Consider the following 11,737-nt stretch of genomic DNA (forward strand, 5'->3'; position numbering starts at 1 on the left):
AATCTTAATGGTATAAACGGTTTAATTGTAGAGAATTGAATGACGAAGAGAATGAGGGGTCGAGCGACCCGATCGGATAATTAGAATCGGTGAAAACTCGTTTTCGAGAATCGGAGAAAAACCGGAAAAATTTACGTTTTCTTAAAAAATTCATAACTTGGCCATTTTTTATATTTAGAGCTCCAATATTGCATACGGGTATCTATTTATATATACTTTGTGTGTGCAAAAGCTGTACTCGGTCGGATTAATAGTTTTCGCACAATTTCCATTTCAGTTTTTTCAGCGATTTTTTCGCCGATGTCTGGTTGCTCCTGAAATTGTCCGATTGAAATTTAAAATGTGGATTTGGAAACTAAACATGAGTGGCAACAAAAAGTATGTTCCGGTTTTTTCTATAAACTGCATTTAAGTGTGTGAAACAAAGTCTTATGAGTGAAAATGGCCGAGCACTGCAATTTAATGCAAATGCGCTCAGCGCAGTGCATAATGGATCAGCTCAGGGAAAAGTATATCTTTTCCCTCAACCAGCAGCGTCCCCCACCACACTACCGCTTTTATGTGCTCGGCCACTCATATTCAAGAGTCTGTTTCACCAACTTAAAAGCAGTTTATAGAAAAAATGGAACATACGTTTTGTTACTACCCATGTGTAGTTTCCAAGTTCAATCTCGGGAGCAACCAGCTCTCGGCGATAAAGTGTCGATCGACCCCTCATTCTCTTCGTCATTCAATTCTCTACAATTCAACCATTTATACCAATAAAATTACTGCAATCGTGTCAATTTTACAAGCGGAAAACTAAAAAAAAAACGCCATTTTTTGTTGAAAATTGTTGCCCTGTACCTAATGGCGTATGTGATTTTGTAATAGGATTTATGTCAAGGACAATCCCTCTATTACTTGGCCTATCAACGCAATTTTATAACTTAATTATTATTTTTCAGTCAAGCTTATTGCAATATAATAGCTGGAGCCTGTTTCGGATTGGGTTTAAAGTTTGCTGGATCAGCTGACCAAGATGCTTTCGAAACTCTGTTATATTTCTGCCACATGTTCAGTTCACTAGCTGGAAAGTCAATAGCTGAGTTAGCGGGGAAGCCGACTATAGAAACCTGTTTAAATGTTCTATTGCTTAGTGCGTCGATGGTAAATAAGTACTGAACTTTTCTATTTTATGCAATATATACAATATAGTATTTTAATAGGTGATGGCTGGGACTGGCAATCTAGAAATAATGCGATTGGTGCGGCATTTACGATGTCGCATAGGAATACCAAATAGTGCAATTGTAACTTATGGCTCTCATTTAGCCCTTCACACGGCATTGGGCCTTTTATTTCTGGGGGGTGGGAGATACACTTTGAGCAACTCACCTGCGAATGTTGCCGCTCTCATATGTGCCTTTTATCCAAAGTTTCCTACCCATAGTAACGACAACAGGTCTGTTCTTGCTTGGAACTTAGAGTAATGATATCAAATTTTGAACTGATTTTAGGTATCATTTTCAAGCTTTTAGACACTTGTACGTTTTGGCAGTTGAGCCGCGACTAGTCATACCTAAAGATGTGATCTCAGGCAAAATTTGTTATGCTGCATTGAGATTAGTTAAATTAGGTAACTTGTATTCGTTATTCATTGCATAAGGGCATTTATTATATAATAATAATTTAACCTTGCCACTAGTATTATCTGCTAAAATAATAATTTTTTAGATGGTAAAGAACTAACTGTTAAGGGACCGGGACTTATACCAGACGTAAACTCCTTAAGGAAAGTCATAGTCGATGACAAACGATATTGGCCGGTAGTATTTGAAAGAGGACGGAACTGGGATCGGTTAAAGTGAGTAATAATCATTCTGTAACCGAAATATGTACATGCATTTGATGATTTTTTTAGTAAAATTTTATCGACTACCGGTTGCATAGAAGTAAAGCAACGCGCTGGATGTCTAAGCTACTTAAAAGATAAATTTGGATATCAAAGCGATTTGGCACGGACTCTAACAAATTCCACGATAGTGCCTTGGGATCCTTCGTTTTCCTCTATAATTCAGTTTTCATCGGACGAATCGGTAAAGCAGTTTTGCGAAACAGTGCTGCATTTTGAAAATGCTAATGCAAATCCTTCTGAGCAAAAATTCGTTCAATTGTTGACTACATCAGCGTATGATGCGGTGGTTAAGGATAAACATATGGTTATTGCTATTACAATATCGTTATTACAGGTAAGTGATTGGTCTATCTATCTATAGGTCTAAAGTCAAATTTTTTAAGAGATTGTTTTTTTTTGTGTTTTGGTAATGCATCACCCACTCGTGCATAAGCTTATAGCATAGAGTCCGGATTTATAGGCATTATTCATGTTTTAAATAATAAAAATAATATTCTTTTGTTAACTAATGTGAAAAAAACTCCTCATGAATAATGTGAACAAAAACTTTGTACCCAAATGCCCAGTTTATGTAGCCAAATGCCCAGCATCCACTATGATAATTTTCAGTGAAAGACAGTAGTTAACAATAAGATTTTTTGTGTGCTTAATGAGCCGTTCCGACCAAAAGTTATTTAAGTTGTTCGAAAGTCGTGGAAACTTTTACCTTCCTCAACCGGTGCCATGGAAAAAAAATTACTAATGTCTTCCGATACGCCTTATATGACTCAACGCCTACAACTAGGTGATGAAACTGGTCAATTGTCAATTTTTCCAAATAAAACTTTTGTATCCGACAATATTGTCATGCCATTGAAAAAAAATTGAAATATATGCCTTCGGTTTTTAGTTCAAAATTTACATATGCACCTACAAGAAGTATGGACATGGAGAGAAGCTTTTCGACATACAAAAATATTCATAGTGATCCCCAAAATTTACAATTTTACATTTAAATAAACATTTAGTAATTTCGTGTTGGAAATAATAATCATTTCACTTGCTCGTGTCTCGGTTGTATAGTTAGAATAAACTTTAGTTTTGGGCAAAACATGCTTAAGTTTTCTGAAGGAAATTAGAATAAATCTATTTCAGTAAACTTTGTTCATTTGTTTCATTACATTGAATTTTATTTAAACCATTTTAAAAAATAACATTTTTTGCCCTATTGGAAGAACTCTGTGCATTTTAAATACTTTTTTGGGAAAAATCCATTTGCTTTTATGCGCTTTTTTCGACAATTTGAGTGCTTTTTAATCCGGACTCTACTTATATCTAATAACATATTACTTAAGGTCATTTTAAGAAATATGATTTGTTTTTCATTTGCTTATATTTTCGGTCACTGTAACAATTTAAATTTGCAGTTTTTCAGAACCGTTTGTTTGTTTTAGATTATTTTAAATTTTGATTGCCAACTAAATACACTTGGCTTGTGGCAATTAAAAATTATAATACAGCAAGTCCTTTCACGTCAATCAATTCCAAATATATTATCGAAAGAAATTATTTTGGCAATGCAACAAGAACTGATGGGAAAATTGGAATCTTATGAAGATAGTTTAAAACCGAATCTTCAGCTGTATTTAACAGGTGGTGATTTTGACCCCACTCTCACTCAAATGGCCTCTTTTATCACATATTTGGACTTACCCAGTGATCTGCCTCGAAGGTTAAAAACAATGAATATCTTAGAACATGCCATACATTTGAAAAGTCAAGGTTTTAGTACGAATCTGATCTCTAAAATGATCAAGATATTAGAATAAACATAGCGTTTTAAGCTAAAAGAATTGTTCCTTCTTGAATTTAAAGAAATTGTTAATTATTATGATTTTTTTTTAAATATTGGTGTATATTATTTGGAAAATAAACTGTTGTATGCCGTTTGCTAATAGGTTTGTGTATTTTTCCCTTAGCTTCATTCCTTGCCGATGTGCTTGTAAAATAATACACCAGTTATTAATTTATGCAAAGAAAATGTTTGCAATTTAAAATCAAGACCGCATATAATTTATTTCTACAATGAAACAATTATATTCGTTTTTACATATTTGTAGTGTTTTAATTTTTTATTTATTTTTAATTAATTTAATTTTAATTGGTATGTTAATTTATTTAGTGATATCGAAATATTTTCAATTGTGTAGTAGACGTTCCAAAATATCGACATCAAAGTATATGCAAGAGGACCGCAGTTAATTATCATGATAATTAACGTAAGAGATTTATGCTGAAGATTTTAGAATAAAGAAAATGTAAATGCTAAATAAATCAAAGGTCAGAAAAACTTGATTGCACAAATATACAGTGATTAAAAAGTAAGTGAAAAAATTAGGACATTTTATATGTTGTGTTATAAAAAGTGCTCACGTTCGGCAAAAGGCATTTTATCTTGAGCGAACTACATACAAAAGACCGCATTTGCGAGTTTTCCTGGGCATAAAAAAAATTTCGTTAAACAGTTTATTTAAAACGAAAATCATCTTTAAATATTTACTTTTTGGCTTTAACCCAAGCAATAATAAATCAAACATTTTTAAATCGCCTTGAAAAACTACTATGTATATTATATTTGCTGGCTTAAGCTTCAAGTTTCTGTGGGAGAGTAAAAGACAACAACCCGTTTTCGAGCATCTGTTGCATTTATCCTAATTTGAACTAAACTCGTCATTCGAACTATTTCACAGATCTCAGAGTCCTAACCTCTGTGATCTGTGAACTATTTCATAACCTCTTCGATCTAGGCCCTCTAACCTATAAATTTTAGGTCTTATTCTTACGAGTTAGAGAAATTAATTTATTGTTTTATTAAATATTTGCCGCAAGTAAAAGCAGATGACTGGAAGTCGTGGTTATTTTAAATAATTTAATTGAACTTAGAGACAATTTGTGATGTCTAGTGAAAGCTCGCCGCCAGGAAAAAGACAACTTTTCCCTGAAGAATGGGTTTATCTTACACGATACTTTGTAGGCAACAATTACAGATACCGAGAGAATATTATAATTCCCCGTAATTTAGGACCTGTGGCCATAAAAACTCACGAAGAGAAAATGGTTGAATCATTCATCGAGAGCTGCCCTTTCAAAGTTATGATGAGCTGTGTTGCAGGTAAAAGCAAAGCCTTTTTATTCGTGCACCCTGGATTGATTATTATATCGATATAAATTTAAGCTACTGAAAATCTGTGTCACAAATGCCCTTTCTTGTAGGCTATGGTTTGGGGGCAGTTATAGGGCTTTTCTCGTCAAGTATAGGACCTCAATCAGTCACGAATGTTGAAACACAAACAGCCAAGCAAGTTTTTCATGAAATGAAAACAACTACTTTAAGTTATGCAAAGAATTTTGCACTGATTGGGGCAGTGTTCTCTGGAGTAGAGTGTACAATTGAAACGGTATGTTTTTTCAGGTCTCCCATTTTCGATTGTTGATTACTTACAAAACCAACTTGTTCTAGATAAGAGGGAAGTCTGACTGGAAAAATGGTACATATGCGGGTGGAGTGACTGGAGGAATAATTGGCTTACGAGGTAAATATTTACATTTTTACTCAATTATCTCTGATGGTACAATACTTGTTTCGGTTAGGTTTAAAATAATTATATCACAAAATTTATAGGCTTTTTATACATGGATAAAGTGTACATACTCAAAAAGAGTCTAGTATATGGATTAACATTTTTTGAAGCAACCTAAATAAAAATTAAATACACTGATATGATTAAGTTGAAGGAACAATCAATAATCGTTTTGTGTATATGTACACGCAGATACTTAAATTGATATTGCTTAGTTCCAAACAGTCAGATCGAAAGTTTCGTTAAAGAAACACGAATTTGTTTATCAAACAATTGTTCCTGAAAATGTTTTACATTAGCGATGATTATCGCACTAAAAATTCCCACTTTGGTAGTGTTGTAGTTTTATAACTTATATGTTTGAGTAAGATCTATTTCTGTTAGTTTCCACGCCACAATTATTTCAGTTGCATCCATGGTTCTGACTCTCCAATTTCCGACTAATTAAAAGTATAGCTCCAATGAGTACAACTTTAGTGGTAGTGTGAACCTAAACTAATAAACAACCGTTTTTAAATGTGCGTTAAAACCGTGCTTCCTTAGTTTTGCGATCTGTATACAAAAAAATGAGCGTTATCTTCCTTATTTCCAAGTTTTATTAGCTGTTGCTCAGTTGCTATTTCTACCAATTATCAAAGTTGAAATATTTGAATTGACTAGAACTAATTTTCCATCTTAAATGGAAACTTTTTTTTTACTGTGATCTAAGCGATATTTTATAATTCGTCTTCTGATATTAATATTTGTTATTCGCATAAACATGTTTAAAGACGGTTTCAATTAAAAAGATATATTTGCAGTCAATTGAAATATCTGAAGTTTGATAAATTGTAGAAAATGCACCTCAACAACTAATCAAACTTTAGTAGTTAAATAGGTTTAAATTTCCGTTCAAAGTAAGAAGAAGTGAATGGCAATTTCTTCCCCTAAAAGCCGAAGGAAAACAGATTGCTATCTCCTACCGCTCCAGAGCATTTTATTTTCGAAATACCCATTGCTAGAGGGCAATACTTCTCATAAAATGAATTAATTGCGGCTGATACGAGGAAGGTCGACTATCGGAAATTAAATAATTTATAAAAGAAGAGAAACTTTGTGCATATGTTCAAGCAGCCAAGGTTGAGGTTGGATGGTATTTTTATGGAATACCATGTGCACTTAATCCAACGTATGTGCAAATATATTTGTAGGGGGTATACATTTATGATAAATCCTAATGAAGATCTATCTATGAATGAATCTACTGGAAAAAATGTTCTAATAATCATTCAGATGTGATAACGGTTTCCGAGCTTGTATCTTTTTTTACGACTTCTTAAAATTTGTCTTTTAAAAGGGTTTCTAATAAAGCTTAATAACGGATTGTCAGAATATTAGTACCATTTTCTGTGTGTTTTCACTGAAAAAAACGTATTGAACAATGTTCTCTTATTAGGCTTTATTTGCTCCGAATATCTAAAAAGAAGGCACTATTGAAATGGGCGCAATTCTTATTTTGGTAGGTTTGACCGTTTCCAAGAATTAAATGAAAGTGTACAAAAATTATTAAAATGTTGGGTCCATTTTTCTTAAGGTTCGAAATTTTGCTTCAACTTTAATAGGAAAAAGCTCGAGAAATTATTTACAGAAATGGTTCGCCGTTAACTTATTAGACCATTTAGAGGACCCAAATTAAGATTGAAGTGAGCACCTTTGTGAATAATTCAAAAACCAAAAGTTCTTTTTACTGAAATTGCAAGTAACTCGGCCTTTTTAGATTAAAATCCGATATTTTTTCAACCGAAAAACAATTAAAAAGGGGAAGCTTTTGACTGAATTTAACCGGCCTGAAAATTTTCAAACCCTGAATTATTTTATTGTTTATTTCGAATCCCATTTGTTGTAATAAAATCGCTTTAAATTATTGATTCTCTAATAACAGTTTTAAAATCTGATAACTTATGGATAAGCAGCAATCAATTTCCATAACAATGGCTTGCAAATAGCGTACACATGTTTATGGGAAGTTATAGAACATTCATATCTCTTTAGTTAATTCATTATAAATATTATAAATAAAACATTATTGATTATGACATTAGCTTTCGTACATTTTTCAAGGACATTCCGCGCTTTCATAAGAAATAAATGTGTTTTTTAACTTCTCAAAAATAGTAGAATACTCAAGAAAAGAGCTTTTAGGGAAAATACATTTAGATGTAATTTTCGCTTTGAAACTTAAAAAACATTTTATGCGTTCAAATCGAATCAGCTCATGCTTGCTTGTAAGTTCTATATAAATTAATTTCACCTTCGAATTCCGCTACAGTGATCTCAAGCTCACTCAATTAATATTTCCATATTCTTGTTGATTAAATAAATGTTTTAAAGTTAACAAACTATTTACGGGGCACCCGTTCTGTTCATAATTTGTCCAATAATGATAAAACCTAATACTATTTTTAACAAATAATTGTTTTACGGTCCATTATTTCAATCATAATTAACAGCAATATGTAACTTAAAGTCGCGACCGTTTAAAAAAATTAAAATTAAATTTCTTAGCTAAAGTATCGGCGTTTTTTTTCTATAAAATGCTAAAGTATGTGGAATAAAAAGTTAAAATTACATTTGCTTTTCGACAATGCGCATTTCTGTTTTTTGCAAATAACTTTTTAACGGAATTGGCATTTTTGCGGTGCAAATTCCTTCAGATTTTCCTATTTATCTACTTTTTATTACTTGCAGCTTCAATTTGTATCACATTGTACATGAATCAATGCAATGTCAAAAACGAATTTAGTTAGAAGTGCTGCCGGAGAATTGTGATTTTTTCGTTTTTTTGATGAATTTGGCTGAAAAAATTCAAAATTTGAATTAAATCATATTAAACAAAAATTACCTTCTTGAGGGCTTTTTCGGGAGGTTTTCTATTTTTAGTACAGTTTCATCTGTTTTACAATTCAAAATTGGCCTAAGGGTGCAGCCAGTTTTGTTTTAATAAAAAAAATTTAATTTTTCAATAAACTCCAAGAAAATATTCACTTTCGTTCTGAGTGTAATTTTCACCCAATTTTCAATGTTTAAATGTTCTATTTTTTAACGAAACCTTCCTAAATTTAATTATTTGCTTCAATTACAGCTGGCCTTAAAGCAGGTGCAGTAGGAGCCTTAGGGTTTGCAGCCTTTTCAACAGCGATAGACTATTATATGCATTCTAGGTTTTAAATACCCATTTCCAACAAAAATTTACATAATTAAACAGTAAATTAGCTCGTTGTAATACTGTTTTGTTGAATAAAACAGCCATAATGTACAATATTATTTCGTTTCATTAATGCGCACTTATGCGATGAAAGTGCACACATACGGAATGAAAATGCACGATCCGATGGATGAATTTTGATGAACAAGTTTGTTGCTATGAAAAACTCACCGCTGTCCTCAAATTACGATTTATCTTATATACAGTGTGACCCATAATAAGTTATGAGTTTGTTTGTTAACATTTATAGTTATGTATATATTTGTTTAAATAGTTTTAGCAAGAAGATCTAAATCATTGACAATGAAAGGATTTGTTGTAAATTTAAAAGCTTAAATGAAAAAAATGTGTTTACAAATGGGGTTGAATTATCAATTGTGTGAGGTTGAGTACGTAGTGTGAGGTTGAGAATAGTAAAAACTTAGAATGTATTGAACTTCTGGGAACGATAAGAAGATAAGTCTGTGAATACTCGTCGGCCGCTGGATTTTTACGTTAGTATCATTACTTTTTTGCTTCTTTTCATTTTTTCAATGAAAAACGTCCATTGCGCTCTTGAGATTTAATCGTTTACTCGTCTTCCTTTTCCACTCTTTACACACATTCCTGCCCGGCTATTTTTAAAGCAAGCTTCGCATCCTTTTGTCTTAGTGTTCTTATTTTAAATTAAATGGAACTGGTTTCTGTGAACCGTACCAAGATTTATACCCATTTGGTACAGCGAATGTGTATTGTGCATCTTTCAAATGATGTTTAAGTGCATATAGTGAAGTGATTTAAAAATTATGCAGTTAATAACTTTATGCTTATTGTTCATCGTTTTGTGTTGGTCAATAAGTCATAGATCTAAACATATAAACATATAATTTATGTATAGGCTATTTATTTGTAGGCTTTTGACCCCTTATATGTATATAGACTAAATATATTTACTCATAGAGATGAGTTAACTTTTTTTTAAATTTAATGTCACGTATCAGAGTGTGAACAGTTCAAATAAGTTATAGTCAAATGGACAAAATTTCCAGAGGATAATAATATTAAGTCATCAAAAAATGCTCAGAATTTGAGATGAGACTAGTTTAATTTTAAATTCCGCTTGTTTATTGCTGATTTTCAAAAACTCTGTATAATATAGTCATCAGTTCAGACTAACCTTCAGGTCTAGATGAAACTTGCTAAATATGTTCAAAGTATTTTAAAATGCCATTAATTAATAAAGCGCGTTGCATGCGGTAACTAGCTGGGTTCAGGAACTGTTTGCTGATAGTCTCATTATAAAGTTGTAAATCATTCTCTTCTACTGCAAACAATGCTGCTGTGTATGATGATAATGTTCTGGCCAGAAAAAATTGAACACACTGTATAACAGGTCTCTCACGCGTGCTGGCGGTTTCGTGTTCTCCGATTTCTCAGTGCGTTGCCGGTGGTATCAAGATACAAGACATTAATATAGTACCTGCAAGCTTGCTACGGTGCGAGGTAATTTTACGCGACTTTCCTCTATGTTGGTTCAGTTTGCTTGATTTCAAGCGGTGTTAAGTCGTCGCTTATCATTTTATCTAATCTAATATCTAAAAGTCTTGGCTGTAGCTGAAGATTTTGTAAAAGAGTTTCCGTAGACTTTCACGAAGGACTGTTCAGTCTTAAAGGTAAGTAACTCTTTATATGTCGATTTAGGAACCGTTTACCTGAACAATGTTTGTTAATTTGATATATTTTTCAAGACTGGACTCCTTTCTATGATAGCACATAAAAGTTTCGTGATTGATTATCAGAAATCAGTTTGTTTACCAGAAATGATCAAGAGTAATGCTAACTTATTGTCTATTTCATTAATTGATCCTGCTGCAATGATAACTTTTAACTGTACTGAACCGGCTATGAGTTGTGTGCAAAGGTTTCTAGTTTGCGTTTTATTATTTTAATAAATAGTTTATTATCTTATTCATTCAAGAGATGAAATAAACAAACAGCGAAACAGTGATTGCTTCAATAAAAATATTTGCAAATCTAAATAATATTGAAAACCCTCAGTTCTTATGAATTGATGATTGAACAATCCAATTTGAGAAGGTTGATTTTTAAATTTGCACAAACTCGTTTCTGTAATAAAACAGGCACCCAAAATGCCAAATGATAAACTCATTGTGTCGGTTTCACACTGGTTATTCAGCAGGTATAAAACCCAAATTTTAGTGATATCACGCTTTTTGTCTTTCAAAACCCCCATGTACAGGACGAGTCTTTTTTTACGCTATTTTCTTAATAACAGTAATTGTTGCAAAAAATTGTTGTTACTATTAAGCGTATTATATAGAAAAAAGAAGTCAGTTGAGAGGAGCTTTAGAATTTATTTTGATACATTTTTCCCGTTGTCTGTGATTAACTTGCTTTTATTAAGCTTTTGTTGAACCTTTCTTGGCGCAGCTACAGCTTAGCGAAAAGTTGCTGATTTTTAAGAATTTGTTTATTGGTTTAGGCGCATAAAATGCGGACCGAAAACTAACACTTTGGCGTCTATCTTCAAAAACAATGCTTAATTTGAAAATATATTTCTTTATCTAAGTGCTTCTTATATTCTTCTGATGCTCAAAAAACGCTTGAGTTGTTTGATAAAAGGTTCAAAGTGCTAATGTTCTGGATCTCAACTTGGAAGAAATATCCTGTATAACATATTAAAGGAATATATACTGTGTATAGCGGAAATTCATGTTGCCACATGTTTCTTAGACATCCTGTATTATCAAAAATAATTTGTTAACAAATTATTTTACAAATACTGTTATGTAACAAATAATGTTACTGTTACATATGCCTTTGGCGTATTTTTATAATTAAAGTAATTAAATAATAAATTAAGTCAAATGAGTGGATTTAATTCAACTTTTAGTGCAATATGGAAATTTATTAGATCTAAGTTCCTGAGGGGTCCTCCCAAAGAATTTATACATAAAAAACTATGGTGTTTTGAAT

At 32.1% G+C, this 11,737-nt stretch overlaps 3 protein-coding genes across 3 annotated transcripts in view; all 3 read left to right on the forward strand.

Moving 5' to 3' along the window:
• LOC109533419 (anaphase-promoting complex subunit 1) overlaps positions 1 to 3,833 on the forward strand; it is an 18,883-nt gene extending 15,050 nt beyond the window's left edge. The window contains exons 25-30 of the mRNA XM_019898734.2: positions 948 to 1,149; positions 1,209 to 1,444; positions 1,500 to 1,618; positions 1,717 to 1,846; positions 1,904 to 2,231; positions 3,331 to 3,833. Coding sequence (XP_019754293.2) covers positions 948 to 1,149; positions 1,209 to 1,444; positions 1,500 to 1,618; positions 1,717 to 1,846; positions 1,904 to 2,231; positions 3,331 to 3,705 — 1,390 coding nt within the window. The 3' untranslated portion in view covers positions 3,706 to 3,833. The remainder of the gene's footprint in view (positions 1 to 947; positions 1,150 to 1,208; positions 1,445 to 1,499; positions 1,619 to 1,716; positions 1,847 to 1,903; positions 2,232 to 3,330) is intronic.
• Positions 3,834 to 4,628: 795 nt separating this feature from the next.
• Positions 4,629 to 8,817, forward strand: LOC109533425 (mitochondrial import inner membrane translocase subunit Tim22). The gene is made up of 4 exons (XM_019898747.2): positions 4,629 to 5,048; positions 5,150 to 5,334; positions 5,397 to 5,469; positions 8,639 to 8,817. The coding sequence occupies exons 1-4, from the start codon at positions 4,832 to 4,834 to the stop codon at positions 8,722 to 8,724; spliced, it is 561 nt and encodes a 186-aa protein (XP_019754306.1). The 5' UTR covers positions 4,629 to 4,831; the 3' UTR covers positions 8,725 to 8,817.
• Positions 8,818 to 10,049: 1,232 nt separating this feature from the next.
• LOC109533421 (protein I'm not dead yet) overlaps positions 10,050 to 11,737 on the forward strand; it is a 36,337-nt gene continuing 34,649 nt past the window's right edge. Inside the window, exon 1 of the mRNA XM_019898737.2 lies at positions 10,050 to 10,413. The gene's annotated coding sequence lies outside the window, so the exon portion shown is untranslated. The remainder of the gene's footprint in view (positions 10,414 to 11,737) is intronic.

This window comes from Dendroctonus ponderosae, unplaced genomic scaffold (assembly GCF_020466585.1).
Source record: "Dendroctonus ponderosae isolate FM_Combo_2020 unplaced genomic scaffold, Dpon_F_20191213v2 Dpon_F_20191213_4, whole genome shotgun sequence".
Taxonomy (NCBI): domain Eukaryota; kingdom Metazoa; phylum Arthropoda; class Insecta; order Coleoptera; family Curculionidae; genus Dendroctonus; species Dendroctonus ponderosae.

Bases quoted from the DNA above. Each gene is read 5' to 3' on its own strand.
- LOC109533425 (XM_019898747.2), top strand. From the start codon at position 4,832: ATGTCTAGTGAAAGCTCGCCGCCAGGAAAAAGACAACTTTTCCCTGAA. The intron at 5,049-5,149 runs GTAAAAGCAAAG...CCTTTCTTGTAG, and splicing joins TATGATGAGCTGTGTTGCAG to GCTATGGTTTGGGGGCAGTT. The intron at 5,335-5,396 runs GTATGTTTTTTC...AACTTGTTCTAG, and splicing joins TAGAGTGTACAATTGAAACG to ATAAGAGGGAAGTCTGACTG.